The 14,985-nt window shown below is 54.3% G+C and overlaps 1 protein-coding gene across 1 annotated transcript in view; it reads right to left on the bottom strand.

The window, feature by feature from the left end:
- PALD1 (phosphatase domain containing, paladin 1) overlaps positions 1 to 14,985 on the bottom strand; it is a 78,975-nt gene that overhangs the window by 22,343 nt on the left and 41,647 nt on the right. The window contains exons 8-18 of the mRNA XM_023537855.1: positions 12,794 to 12,945; positions 12,353 to 12,452; positions 12,039 to 12,143; positions 9,852 to 9,947; positions 9,291 to 9,419; positions 8,764 to 8,880; positions 8,518 to 8,673; positions 8,020 to 8,202; positions 6,799 to 6,939; positions 6,476 to 6,547; positions 2,539 to 2,679 (exon numbers count right to left, since the gene is read on the bottom strand). Of these exons, the coding sequence (XP_023393623.1) occupies positions 2,539 to 2,679; positions 6,476 to 6,547; positions 6,799 to 6,939; positions 8,020 to 8,202; positions 8,518 to 8,673; positions 8,764 to 8,880; positions 9,291 to 9,419; positions 9,852 to 9,947; positions 12,039 to 12,143; positions 12,353 to 12,452; positions 12,794 to 12,945 (1,392 nt within the window). The remainder of the gene's footprint in view (positions 1 to 2,538; positions 2,680 to 6,475; positions 6,548 to 6,798; positions 6,940 to 8,019; positions 8,203 to 8,517; positions 8,674 to 8,763; positions 8,881 to 9,290; positions 9,420 to 9,851; positions 9,948 to 12,038; positions 12,144 to 12,352; positions 12,453 to 12,793; positions 12,946 to 14,985) is intronic.

The raw sequence follows: 14,985 nt of genomic DNA, 5'->3' as shown, positions 1-14,985 counted from the left end.
CAAAGCAATCCCTATAAAATCTCAGCTGGCTTCGCTGCAGAAATTGACAAGTGTGGTACCCAGCCAGAAGCATCATCATCATCTAGGAGCCTGCTAGACATCCAGACCTACAGAATCAAAAACCCAGGAGTGGGACCCAGCAACATGCATTTAACAAGTCTCCAGGAGATCCCGAAGCTCACTAAAGTAGGGGAACCCCTGCTTATAGGATGCGGTTCTCAAACTTGACTGTACATTGGAATCACCTAGGGAATTTTTTTTAAAAAAGACCCATGACCTGGACCCCCAGCAGACCAACTAAATCAGACTCTCTAAGGATGGAGCTCAGGCATGGGTGTTTAAAGCTCCCAGGTGAATCTATTGTGCAGCCAGGGCAAGAAGGACTGGCTTAGAGGGTTTCTCAGGCCCCTCTGCTGGTCAGCCAGCATCTTTGAGAGTTTGCCTCTCAGCTCACTGGGGCCACCTGGCGGCTATACTGGGGAATGACCCTACATCTTGCTACTGCACCACCACCCTGCCGCGCCCCTGCCGCAGCCACTACCGCCACCAGGGATCCCCATCCTCCCACAGCAAAGGTCAGCACCATCCTGGCCCTTGGAATGGGGTTGGTGGGCCTGGTAGGGAGAGGGTGAGGGCCCTCCCTTGGCTCTGCTTCCTCCCTCCTCATCAGAACATTCTACACCCCAAAGGCAGCCAGAGCAACCACTGCTGAATGTAGCCCCAACCACACCACTCTTCCTTCACTACTGCCAATGGAGTAGAGCCAACCTACCCATCCAACCTCATCTCTGACGGCTCCCAACACAGCTGTGTTTGTGAGCACAAAAGCACCTTCACTGTCTCTAGCTCACTTTACATCTTTCAGCCTCCTGGCCTTAGCCCATGCAGTCTCTCCCACCTGAAGTGCCTTCCCGGGCTCTCATTATATTGGGATTGTTCAAGCTCGGCTTTGTGGGACCCCTCCTCTCTCCCCATAGCTCATACCCGTTTAATACTCCATGTCCTTTTGTGCCTCACAAAGGACATCCATGGCTGCAGAGCTCAGAGGAGGGGTGGCCTATCAGCTTTGGGTGTGGGGGTGGGGCAAGATACCTAGAATGCCTGAAGACACTTAAGGGCTAGCAGGACTGGAAGGAAGGGGATGTGGGGAAGGGGAGGCTAACAGAGCGTGGCCAGTGTGAGGTGGGGGACTTATGATGTTTTGAAGCAAAGCTAGACATCCCTTTTCGACTACTTGGGCCTCCAGCTACAGCGAACTGGAAGCCTCCCTCAGTGCTCTGCCCTCTCTGTATCCTCTGAACGCTGTTCAGTTTTGTAGTTCATCGCTGCCACCCGGCAGCATACAAGACCACTATGAGTGAGACCCAACGGTAATTCAAAAGGAGATAAAACCCAGCTGCAGGCCCTGGGGAAAACTAGTCCATCTTTTAGAGTTCAGCAAAGTCCGTTTTCTGAAACTCCTTAACTACCCTTCCTACCTCTTATTTGACAGCCTTTCCAACTGACATCTGACCTTGGGCGTAGCCTGACCCCAGATGCCCTGCCTGCAGGCAAGCACCTGACCTGTTGCCCCAATCATGGTCTGATCCATAACCTTAAGCAAAGGTTGGCCTGGATCAGCCATTTCACCAAGGCCTGCCTGGGTTCAGGGAGAGCATGGGCCTGGCTTGAAGCAGCCCCTTCTCTGCAGGGGCCACGGGCAAAAGCTATCTTTGGGAATTAGTGGCCAGCAGCAGAAAACAAAAGGTTGGCACCCATGGGGGTGTTCACTCACTTCAGGCACAGTATCCTTGAAGCGCCCCGTCCTCCCCACCGCTGCCCCTTCCTGTTCCAGCACCCTCCTTTGCCCCAACAGCCAACCTAATTCACCAGGCCAGAGAACAGAATCAGGCAGGTCAGTGCGCTCCACACAGAGCCCAGAGGCCACAAAATCTAACGCCTGGCAGGTTACATGACTGGGTCAGGAGGGCCACGTGTGGCAGAATGGTGGGGACCATGGCTGACTAGAGGGCACATTTTTCTAGATAGGCTGAAAATCTGAATTTTTACATAAAATCTGGACTTTTATGGAAACCTGATTTTTATAATCGAATGCTCAGTCCCTCAGCAGCATCAGCTGTTGAACCACTGAACTGCTGCCCTGCCATTTATTAAACACACCCTCCAGGACCACAGAGTGGCCCTACCTACCAGCTGTCTCCTGCCCAGGATCTCCAGGCTCCCCAAGACAGAAACTGGAGGGTTAAAGCCTGGCACAGGGATCTAGGACAGGTTTTCACGTTGACTGGATGGGTCCCAGGGCCGCAACAGCTCTTAAATATTCTGAACATCGCCCCTGCGCACACCCCACCCTGCACTCCAGAACCAAGCCAGGGAGAGTTGGGGCTGGATATGTTTCCATTTCAGGGATCACCTCCACTTCCAGAAGGTGGAGAAATGACCAAGAGCCCTTGGGGGTCCCACGGGACCCCCCAGCCACCTCACACCCCCCGGTGGCCACACCTTGGGCTGTGAACCTGGATCAGGGGTGGGGCTCACCTGGCGGTAGGTACAGATGATGATTTCCCGCAGGTGGTAGTGCATGGGCGTCATGGTCTCACTGACTGTGTCCAGAGCTGCGTCCACCTCTTTCTTCACACGGTGCCCATCGGGCAGCAGCTGCACCACCTTCATCACCACCTGGGGCCAGAGGAGTGGGGCTGAGCAGAGAGAAAACCAAGGTGGGCAGGTGGGGCCTCAGGAACAGGCTCACCCCATACTAAGGGCCATGCCGGCCTCAAGCCCCAGGCCCTGACCACAGAGCCCTGCCTGCCTTCGGGGTGGGGAACAAGGGGGTTCCTGGGTATCTGAAGCTGGGGCTCCTAAGGTGTCTGTTTTTTTAAGCAGTAGAAACCTTGCTTCAAACAAAACCTTATCGAGAACTCTACAAAACAGACAGTTGTGTAACTGGGGCTGGTGGGGTGAGGTAGGGTGTATGATGAGCCTAAGTGGGGACCCTGCTGGCTCTATTTTCACCCCACAGCAGCCCCCAGGCACTCCAGGGACACCCAGCTATGGGGAACCCAGTGTGGACACCACTCACCTGATGTAAGCCCCCTTTATTGCTGGGAAGACAGGCCTGTGAAGGTCGCTCTGTGGGGTAGGCCTCTTCCCCCATCGTTCCTCTCAACCACTCCCTGTGGATCCCCTCTACGAATCTCTCTACCCTGTACCCCCACAGTCAGCACCAATCCAGGCCCCATCCCCTCTCATCTCCACTGCAGCAGCCCCACCTCCTCCCTGGGAGCCAGAGAGGGCTTAATGAGAAGACAAATGTGAACAAGTCCCATCTGTAGAATCCCTGGCTTCAAACTCTTTATGGCTCCCTTGCACTCAACATATATCTGATAGCTTCCCAGGTCTACAAGGCCCCACACTGCCTGACCCCACCTGCCTCCTGCCTCACTCGTAATCCTCCCTTCAGGACAATGCCTTCCTGGAGCCCCTCAGTGCACCCCCAACACCTTGCACAGTCCTTTCAGAGCCCCACAGTCAAGGGCATCTGCTCATCCACCCATGTGCTCACTTGTTTCACATCCGCTTCCCACCAGATGAGAAGCTCCCTGACCCCTGAGAGTGAGGCCCTTCCACCGAGTAGCACCCCGTCGACAGTTGCTAAATGAACAAAAGGCCAGAAGCCCGACCTAATTCTTCTCTCAATCTGGCCGCTGCCTACGCACACGGCCCACCGTCCCCACCTCCACAGGTGGGTCAACAGCGGGACTATCCTGGGGAGGAGGTTCTTCCATCCTCTAGTGCTTCTCAGAAAGGACCCGCCCAGGGCTGGCACACCAGCAGGGGTGGAGTTACAGCCTAGTGGGAAGAGAGGATCCATAGCCTGGGAGGACTCAGCTAACCTGGCTCAGGCCATGGGGAGAGGCTGCAACCCAGCCAACACCCTGGACCTGGGATCTGGACCAACACCAAGCTCGAGAGGAGGGCAGACCACAGATGGGTCCCCAGGGAGGCACAGAGTTAGAAATATGTCCCACAGGGAACTCCCCAGGCAAAAAGCTGCAGGTTTTTCAAACTCAATGAATTGAATTCCTAGCCTCTCCCCTAAATTGCTTTCCCCCGTGAATTCTCCATCTCCTTGGCTGTCACTACCAGCCAGAAACCCAAAGGTCATCCTGGGCACCCTCTTAACCCCATGGCCAGTGGTCCCTAAAGCCTATCAATGGGAACTGGGCCTCTCTTTCCTGCCAAGCGGCCCCCTCCTCACTCAGGCCCTGCCTCTCCTCTCCACTCCCTCCTCCACGGTATGGGCCCCACAGAATGAAAGTCTGATCATAACTCTTCTGCCTCTCTGCTGACCTCAAGGTTAAGGTCAAATACATAGTATGACCCTCCAGGATCCTCACAATGTAGGTCCCCCCACCTAGAGACCACTTCCTTTCATTCTGGCCAATCACAGCCTTAAACAGCTCCTGACCTTTCCAGACTCCTGACTTTGCACACTTGATCTCCTCTGCACACATCTCCCTCTCACCCAGTGGACTCATTCATCTTTCTAAAATGCACTCAAATATCACCTCCTCCATGAAGCCCTCCTAGGCTCCCCTGCTGGGTTTCCCCAGCTGCACTCTCAGCCCTCAGAACCGAGGTCTATTCCAGCTCTCTTCACACGCTATTGGATGTTCCCCAGTGGACTGGGGAATGTATAAAGAATTCCTAAAACTCAAAAACAAAACAATCCAAATCAAAAACGGACAAAGAACTTAACAGACATTTCTCCAAGAACATATACAAATGGCTAAATAGCACATGAAAAGATGCTCAACATCATTAGTCATTAGGGAAATGCAAATCAAAACCACAATGAGATGCCACTTCATAACCGGTAGAATAGCTATTACTAAAAAAACAAAAAAAAAAACAAAAAAACTACGAGAAGTGTTGGCAAGGATGTAGAGAAACTGGAACACTTGTGGCTTGCTGGTAGAAATACACAATGGCACAGCTACTATGAAAAACAATATGGCAGTTCCTCAAATATTGAATACAGAATTACCATATGATCGAGCAATTCCACTTATGGAATTGAAAGTAGAGACCTGAACAGATTATTTGTACACTGATGTTCACAGCAGCATTACTCACAGCCGAAAGGTGGAAATAACCCGTGTCTATCAACAGACGAATGGATAAACAAAATGCAGTATATATATATATATACACACACACACACACACACACACACACACACACACACATACATATATGCGTATATATATGTATATACACACACACATGTATATATAATAGGATATTATTCAGTCTTTGAAAAGAATGAAATTCTAATATATGCTCAACATGGATGAACCTTGAAGATATTATCTCAAGTGAAATACACCAAATACAAAAGAACAAGTATTTATTATAAGTACTATATTATGTGATGCTACTTATATGTAGTATGTAGAACAGTCAAATTCATACAGATAGAAAATAGAACAGTGGTTATCAGAGACTAAAGGGAGGAGGGAATGGGAAGTTATTGGTTAATGGGTACAATCGGTTTGGGATGATGAAAAAGTTCTGGAGATGAACAGTGGTGTTGGTTGTACAACAGTGAGAATGTATTTAATGCCGCAGAACTGTACACTTAAAAATGGTTAAAACAGTAAATTTTATGCTATGTATATTTTACCACTATAAAAAAAAAAAAAAAAAAGATAAGAAAAGAATCAGCAAAGCAGCCAGGAGAAGGAAGAGAAAAGAGGTCCACGGTAAGAGAACAGCATATGCAAAGGCCTGGAAGCTGAAAGAGCTTGGTGGGTTTGAGGACCTGCATGACGGCCGGGGCGGCAGGACAGCAAGGAGGGGCACATGGTGAGGCTGGCCAGGGAGGCGAGAGCCAACCACAACACTGACACTAGGTAGATAAGTGCTGACTCTGAGTTCTACGTTCCCCATCTGTAAGGGGAAGACTTCGCCACCTATTTGCAAGGTGTCTGGGAAGACGACATGTGGCAGGCACACAATACATGGGTGACTAATTCAGAAATGTTAGCGTCTGCCCACCCAGGCCCTGCTGAGATGGGGGTGGGGGCGGGGCAGGCCAGGGCCCTGCTCCAAGGTCACCAACCATAGCCGGGTCCCAGCTGCCTATGAGGGGGCTGTCAATGCTCTCCAGACAGGCTGGTGGCCAACAGACTCCCCCAGGTTACACAGTAGCCCAGTAGCAGGATTAGGCAGGGTGAGAGGGGTCTAGGCCCCCCATCTCCAATGGTCATCTGCCAGGACCCCAGAGCCCACCTGCCCCATGCCTTGGTTTGCTCATCTGTAAAATGGGAACAGAGAAGCACTGATGTGATGAGGTAGAAGAAGGCAACAGCATTGAGGAGAGCTTGGAGATCCTCCCCAGACCTGCCAGCAAGACTTGCCCTCTCCCCTCCCCGAGGTGTCCCCTGGGGACTCCACTGGGCGTGCTCACCTCAAACTCCCCCATGGTGAATTTGGCATCAGGCACGCTCACGAGCTCCTCCTCGCCCACCTCGGGGAATCCCTGAGGGAGGACAGCTGGTGGGATGGGGAGCACGCCTCCCCAGGCTGCACCTCTCCCTCATGCCAGGAGCCCCTTGCCAGGGGTCTGCCAGCCCCATTTGCCCTCTGCCCAGGACTGATGAAAGGGGACTCTGAGACCACCAGGGCACAATTTCTACCCCCACACCCTCCTGGCATAGCCAGTGTCCCCAGGGACCGAGCGCCCACCCTTCCTGGGCAGACTCCTGTCCTCATACAAGATGCCGCACGTACTCTGATGTGCCAGAAGGCGAGCACAGCCACCACCATGGCAGTTGTGGTTCGGCCCTGGCCACTGAGGCAGCTGAACACGAAGCCAGTGCCCGCATCCTTAGCAAGGGCAGCCCGCAGGACCTCGAGCAGCCGGTCAAAATCCTAGGTGGGGAGACCAAGGTCTGAGTCAGTGGGTGCTCCTGGCTGCACAGGCTCCTGAGGCAGCTCACCCCACAAAGGGAGTGCTCGCCCCGTGCCAGGATCTGTGTCAGGCTCACCTCAACTCACTGTGTACACGCAAGACCAGATGCATGTAAACAGCCCCACCCCCGTGTACAGCGTGACCACTCCAGGACCAGGACACTTGAGCAGAGACACACACACGCCTGGGGCTCCTGCCACCATCCACCAGGAAGAACAAGCGCATGCATACGCACTCCCATGTGCTGCACCTCCAGGCTATCCGTGGACCCCCCTATTCTACTGCCAGCTTGAGATGTGGTCCCAGCCTGAGATAAGTCTCACCACGCAGCAGTGACCACTGCAGTGTGCAGTCACCAGGGGGCAGCAAACTACAGGTTACCAGACCCACAGAGCAAAATGAGGCAGGAAATCCAAGCTCACTCATCACACATGGCAGGGAACACATGACAGGCCCTGCACGCACCCCACACAGACCCACACAGACCCACACAGACACGTCACCCAAACAACCAACATATTATACAGGCCCAGAACGACTCACACATGATACACACCAAGCACGCATAGCGGCCCACAACACCCTCCTGCACAAACCCCATACACATACTTGACCACACAACTCCCCAAAAGACACGTTCTCCATACTTGTCCCCCAGACAAAATATACATCATACACCATAAAAAGACATGCACCACACACATATACACACTCCACAATGACACCCACACCCGCTCCAAACAGTCCCACAACAGACACACATGTATCACAAAGGCCACAGACATGCTCCACCCCCATACACACCTATGATACATAATAAACACACATTTGTACACACACACACACATATATACGCACGTGCGCGCCCGTGCACAAACACCAAGCTTGGAAGGGATGTGGATAAACCACCTGAGCCAAATCTGAACCCTTGTGGAATAAGCTCCCAGTCCCTCAGCAGAGCTGTGTCCACAGCCAAGACCCAGGCCAGGGGGCGGGGGGTCTCCTCTTTCTCCCAGTCCTCGCCTGCCTGGCCCCCTCACCTCCTCACGGGGGGCACAGAAGTCTGGCACAGGGATGCGGTGGTAGGTAAGGCCAGGGCAGGCCCCGTGGTGCTGGCTAAAGACCTCCTGCGTGGTGAGGCACGTCTGGAATCTGTGGGTCCGTAGGCCCTCCGCTCCTGGGGGAGGCGCGCTCAGGTGGGCCTTCAGCTGGGTCTCCAGGTTCTAGGAGAGGGTGGGACAGAGGGCACAGGCTGCTGAGGCAACCTCCAGGCCAGCCCTGAAAGACCAGAGCCCTCCATGGCGAGGGCCAGTCCTGGCTTCCAGGCCCATGCCTGCCCCTTCCTGAGCCTCAGGGGTCACAACCAGACCCAGAGACAGGCAGGTAGCCGCAATCAGCCACTCCCTGAGACTGTTTCCCTTGGGGCTCCAGTTTCTCCATCTGCACCACAGGAATACAAGACCTTCTAAAGACCCTCCCAAGCCAGTTCCCCAGAAGGCCTCCAAGATAGGGGCATGTAGGAGGCAGAAGGGCCTCACCTCCAGTTGGTCAGCGGTCATGGGGGGCCCAGGCTGTCGCAGGCTGTGGGTGTGCCCATCACACTCCAGCACGGCCTCCTCCCTCAGGTTGACCCAAACAACCTGCCGCAGCTTCCTCTTGGCATCAGTTAGGTAGGCCAAGATACTCCCCAGGGCCTGGGGGGACAGGAGAAAAGTCGGCAAAAAAGCTCAAACCGCCCCCTGCTGCCACCCCAATAGTGGACCCAGGCCCCCTGGGGTGGTCACCTTGGCACTAGGCTGGGCTGTGCCATAGATGGGCATTCGAGACACCCTCCGAAAGTTGGCCACGTCCATCTCTCTGACGGTGCTGAGTGCATCTAGGGAGATGAGATCGTCCGCCCCCTGTGGGGAGAGCAGCAAGCCTGGGACCCACAGCGGTCCCTGAGAGGGTCAGAGCCAGCCCGAGGGAAGCAAAGGAGGGGCAGGACCACACTTCACAGTTTGGAGAGCACTTCTGTACACTCAGAGCTTCATCACTGCCCCGGCAAGGAGAAGAGCGATGGTGCCCACTCTCTGGATGAGGAAACTGAGGCTCAAAGATGAGAAGCTGGTGGCAAAAACACTAGAACCAGGCCTTCTGATTCCCTGCCCAGAACACTTGGGTTTGAGACTGAGGAGCAGGGACTAGAACAGTGGCCAAAGCTGCACCTGCTCCTCTGCCTCCTGTGAGGACAATGCTCAACCCAACCCCACAGGAATCAAGGGCCAGCCCCCACACATTCCCACGTCCCCAGACAGCCAGCCATACTCACCAGGAAGCCCTTGGAGATGAAGTCTCCAGGAGCCACAGGCCCCGATGAGCTCAGTGTCACAGGCAAGCGGTACAGCTCAGGATGGGCACACAGCCAGCGGCTAAAACTGAGGGCAAAGGCCAGCGGGTACTGCAGCCCAAGGCAGAGAGAGACAGGGATTCAGGGGCACGTGCCATCCGGAACTCACTCTGTCTGCCCTGTGGTGGGGGAGCCCCCAGAGACTATGGTGGCCCTGGGCAGGGATGAGAAGGTGGGAAGCAAGGACCAGGATGTCTGAAGCAAGATCCTTCTGGACCCCGATGCCCTGGCTAAGGGTACAGAGACTAGGGCCCAGTGAAGAGAGGTGGGTCCCGCTTTGCCCGAACTAGCACAGACCACCCCTTTATCCGGGTCTTTCTTTGCCTCCCCAACACCCACCTTCCTCAAGAACCAACACACATGTCCCCACTCTCCTCCCCAGCTCCACAAGGATCCCTCATGACCCCACGCCTGTCTCTGTGGCGGGGAGGCTGGAGGGGTTCCGGGAGAAGGGACGTGGGTCCACTCCTCCCCCAGCCCCACCTGCTCATGGAGATAGTAGTTAAACAGGATCAGGTAGAAGTATCGCTCCAGGCTCCACAGCGCCCTCTGCCAGACACTGTGCCGCCTGCCACTTCCCTGAGAGAAGGGGAAAGGAAGAGGGGGCGAGAACGTAAAGATGGGGCTGCTGTGGTCACCCAGTCCCCACCCCAGGACGGGCAGGAGTTAAGCCTGAGACTCCCCAGAAAACAATCTTCCCCTCTTTTCATAACGCAGTCCTGCTGGGCTGAAAGTCTTCCAAGCATCTAACTCTGCCCCATCTGTAGCGGGTAACTCCTGGTGCAGGGAGAGCTATGGTGACTATATAGTAGGAACTACAGTCCTTGGTGTAGGGGCTGCCTCCCCCACAGGCTCTGAGCCCAGAGACAGGCTGCGGCTCCCCACTTTGCTCCAACACCATCCACCATGCAGGGTGGCACACCCTCTGTGTTTAAGGAGCAAGTATATTGACGCCCTCCCCTGAGCCTGTGACCCTCCCTGCAAGAAAACGAAAAGACTCTCACGACAGTGCTCCAAGGGCTATAATCATTACCACTACTTTACGGGGGGAAACTGGGATTCAGAGAAATGAGGTGACTTGCTCAAAGTCACACAGCTGATGGCAAACAGAGCTGGGTCCCCAAATAAGTGTGTTAACCCCAGCCCAGGACTCTCTAATGGTGGGGGGGGGCGGGAGTTGTCAGAGAGGAGATTAGTCCCTAGTGTCCCTCTCTCGGCCTTTGGATGTCAGGGTTCTCCTGCTAGGTCAGTACCACCCTCCAGAGGGCAAGGCAGATCGGTATAGGCTCGAAGGAAAGGTCATGCCCTTTGATGAAGCTTAATTCCATCTTTGGGAATCCAGGCCAGCAAACTTTTATTTCTATAAAAGGCCACACAGTAAGTATTTAGGTTTGCAGACTACATGGTCTCTGTTTCAACTGTCCAGCTCGGCCACTGCAGCATAAGAGAGGCATAGACAGCACATAAAAGAATGGGCAAGACCATGTCCCAGTAAAAGTTATTTACAAAAACAGGTGGTGGGCTGGTTTTGGCCGATGGGCTATAGTGTGCCAGCCCCTAAGCTAGACTAAGGAAAATGATACTAAAGGCATCAAAGGTCATTTTCATGAAGCTGCTCATCGTAAAAGTGTTTACACTGATGAGGAACTGGAAGTGACTCAACTAGCCAACAAAAAGGGGCCTGTTTAGTAAACCATGGCAGGTGACATGCCAGGGACACCTGCTCTCTGTCAGGCCCCCTTCCAAGTGCTTTATGGATCTTATCTGACCTGCTCCTCACAACCATCCTATGGGGTCATCACCATTAGTGGTCCCATTTTGCAAGTGGGGAAACTTGAGGCATAGAGCAGTTAAGCAGGTTGCCCACATCCACACGCCCACGCTTCTAACCTATCAGGCCAGTGATGGCTGAACCACGCAATGGGCTTGGTTACACGGCCAGAGAAAATCTCAATGACAGCAATCAGGTATGGACACGGAAAAGACAAAACAAAGCAAGCATGATGCAAACCGCATGCTGGGACAACCTACACAAGAACATCATAAAATGAAAAATGAAGGAAGCCAGCCCCAAGTGCTCATAGCAGCTGTGCTGGGATTATGAGTGATTTTTTTCCTTCTCTAATTTCTCAATTTTCCATGTATGACATTGCTTTTAAAAGATGTTTTTTAAGTTTTAAAGAATAAAAAGGCTCTGCGGGCTTTAGATTCTTTCCATACTCTGTGTGCAAACACTGTCAAGCCAACCTCCTCTCCCCAGAGCATGGGGACAGCCCTGCTGAAACAGCCCAGAACCCACCGCTTTTCCAGAAGCAGTGAGCTGGACCAAGCCCCGGCCTTCCCAAAGAAATATCATGGGTTTTATTTTCAAGGCAAGCCATGAGCGGTCTGGGAAATATCTGGACCCAGAGGCCCCCAGCACCCCGTCAGCAGCCCCTTCCTCTGTCCTGTTTATTCTGCAGTGAGGGCACCTGGTCAAGGAAAGTAAACTTCCCCTCTTCCTCATCCATCCTTCCTGCAAGCCCAGCTCCCCTATCTCCCCTTCCTCTGAAAGCCACTCTTCTGGTGGGAGAAGCAACCAGGAAAAGTCAATCTGAAAGAAGCCAGTCAACAGGCTTAACGAACGAGGCGGCAAGGTTTGTGCTTAAGCAGAAGCTCTCCCCACCTCACCTGGTCTGGGCTCTCCGGCCGGATGCCTTCCAGCTTCCTCTGGTTTTCTAAGACTACTTCCTTTAGGTCATGCAACTCAGCACAGGCAGCGATGGCTCTGTCCACCTGGTGCCAAGGACCAAGGCAGGGAAGAGGGGACAGCAGCAGGAAGGGAGCAGAGCCAAGGAAAGATAAGATGGGGGAGAGAGAAGAGAGGAGAGAGACAGAATGATTAGCCGAGAAGGCGGGCGGGGGTATCAGAAAAGAAAGAGACCCCACCGGTGAGGGGAGTTCAGTGCCCCTGCCCCAGCTCCTTGCTCAGCCCCCTTGCTCACCTCCTCCACCATCTTCCTTCCCTGGGGCACGGCATGGAGAAAGCTCTGGATCACCTGGAGTTGTTCCATGGGCAGTGGCTTGGTCTTTGGGGGAACAGCCCTGACAAGGAAGGGGGCAGCAGCATAATCAGCACTCCCACAGGCCTCTAGGCCAGCCCTGCTGTTGACACTCTCCCATTTACACAGCAACTGAGAAGCACCAGACTTATAGGTTCCAAGTCTTCCTCTCAAATCAGGTTGGGGGAGGCAAGGGGCATTTCCCCCACTGGGGAAACTAAGGCCCAGAAAAGGCAAGCGACTTTCTCCAGGTCACCCACCAAGTCTCTGACAAACCAGAAAATGAACCCGAGATGCCCCCTTTGCAGCTCTGGCTCTGAGCTCCTGAGATGTCCCCAGCATACTGGGGCAGCCACTTGAGGAACCGGGTCCCATGCCACTCACTCTGGCCTGGAGGCAGACCCGCTATGGTGAAACAGGATGAGAGTACCCAGGACCATGCCCAGGTTGGTCCTGCCCAAGCCTGTCTGGCAGCTGAAGAGGAGAGCAGGGGGAGACCCATGGGCATCACGGAGCAGCAGCAGGCTGGGAGTCTCCTGGGAAAATAACCATGAGTATCATGTAATGGCGTGTCCCAGAAATCCCCCGGCTAAGGACCAAAGAGGGGTAGGGGGTTAGGACATAGGCCCACCCCATCCCACAGCCTGTGGCAAGATGGGGCCAAATAGGCAGCTCAGCCTTTTTCACCAAACCCCAAAACCCTGCCCCCTGCTCCACCTGCCCCCAGGTTGTGCAGGCCCTGCCTCCTTCCCAGACCCTGGAGGAGATCAAGGAACTGTCTCTGAAAGCAAGAACCACTCAGAGGGGACAAGGCCATATCTAACAGCCCCGTAAAATATTAATTAAATAAGGTGACACCCTGAAGGGGTTGGAAGAGAAATACCACCAGGACTCAGCAAGTACCAGTGGAAGAGTCTAGAGGGTAAGAATTTTTAGCTCCAATAAAGAAATGAGGAACTTGAGGTCTAGCGAGTTCGGAAATTGTCCAAGATCACACAGCAAGTTAGCAGCCCGATCAGGGCCGAAGTCCAGTACTCCAGTAAGTGCTGGGCTGTGTCATCAGAGGATGTGCAAATACTCATCCACACACAAACACACACAACCCCACCCTACATGTGAACACACACCACACACACAGAGATACGCAGATGTGTATACACACACCTACCCGACATACTCAGCACCATCCACAACACAGAATGAGGACTTCTTCTGAGGAAATCCAGATGCCACACCCACCCTGAGCATCTCCATGGAGACAGGGCCTAGACACAGACCCACTCTCCAGGCCCTTGCCCCACTCCGTGCTCTCACCCCCGCTTACCCGGATGACACTGACAAAGGCATCAAACTGGGCTTCCAGCGGAGCCCCTTGCTCAGGCAGGGGCAGGCGGTGGTACCTGCCAGGTGACGGGGAGCAGCCCATCAGGCAGGCCACACACCCTGGGCATCCCCCTCCTCCCTGCATTCCCGTGGGAGATAGGCACGGGGAACTCAGCCCCACCTGCAGATGGTGAGACTGAGGCCACAGTGGAGGACAGGCCCAGAGAGCAACACGCCCAACACCCTGGGAGTCCTGTGCAGAACTGGCCCTCGGTACCGGTAGGTGGGTTGCAGGAAGAGGGGCCGCTTGTACACCTCCTCGGTCACGTGCACATCATCCTCGCCCCGGACGGCCACAGTGTGCGGCTCCCCACGAAGGTCCTCGGTATTGTGGTACACTTGGTACGTGCTCTCACTCAGCTGGGCAAAGTCGTGGATCTACATGGAGGTATGAGGGCCAGAGGGCCATGATGGACCTTCAAGTCCCTCCCGGCCTTCCTGGCTGAGCTCTGGAGTGGCTAGGCCACACAGAGGCCACAGACAGGCTGCTTTTCCCCCAGGGGGAACTACATGGCCAGGGATGCTCTCTATGCCATGGGTGTCCTGAGGGGAGCCACCTATACACCGGGGTCAGGTAGGAAGGGCTCTGCCCAGTGGGCAGCAGGAATTAACTAAGCCACTAGGCTGAAGTACAGGATGAGGCTTGGTCATCTGGGAGCTAGAGAGGAAGACTGGAAGGGAGATGGAGAGATGACCAGTGGCCAATGCGGCTTCAGCTCCTGCCCATGAAAGTCTCTGGCAGGGGCACTGTGACCACTCACACTCTATTTACACACCTCTGTGATGTGTCAACAGCCTCAGAGACCTTGACAAAGTTTGTGGAGGAGGAGGACAGGGGAACCTCAGAAACAAAGGCCCATGAGAGAAGTGATTCACCCCAGGCCCCACAGCTCATGAAGGGCTGAACTTCAGTCTTGGACTCCTAGTCGAGTGCTCTTTTCACTCCACCAGATCCCTTTCTAAATAGGGATGCTGAATGCAAAGCAGAAAAGCAGGGTGCAAAAGGAGCAGAGGCAAACAGAGCCGGAGGAATAGGAATTCCTTCCTCTGGCTGCCTGTGAGCAGGCCTCGTAGCCAGCCACTTGTCCAAGCAGGACAGCAAAGTGGACGAGTGTGGGCTGGTGAGAGCCAAACTGGGCTGTGGGCTGGGGTCTCAACTCTGCTGCTGAGGCCTGCCAGGAAGGGAGCCTCTC

The sequence above is a fragment of the Pteropus vampyrus genome, unplaced genomic scaffold (assembly GCF_000151845.1).
Source record: "Pteropus vampyrus isolate Shadow unplaced genomic scaffold, Pvam_2.0 Scaffold202, whole genome shotgun sequence".
Classification (NCBI taxonomy): Eukaryota; Metazoa; Chordata; class Mammalia; order Chiroptera; family Pteropodidae; genus Pteropus; species Pteropus vampyrus.
Note: the sequence above shows the minus strand (reverse complement) of the source record. Positions and strands in the feature narration are given on the sequence as shown.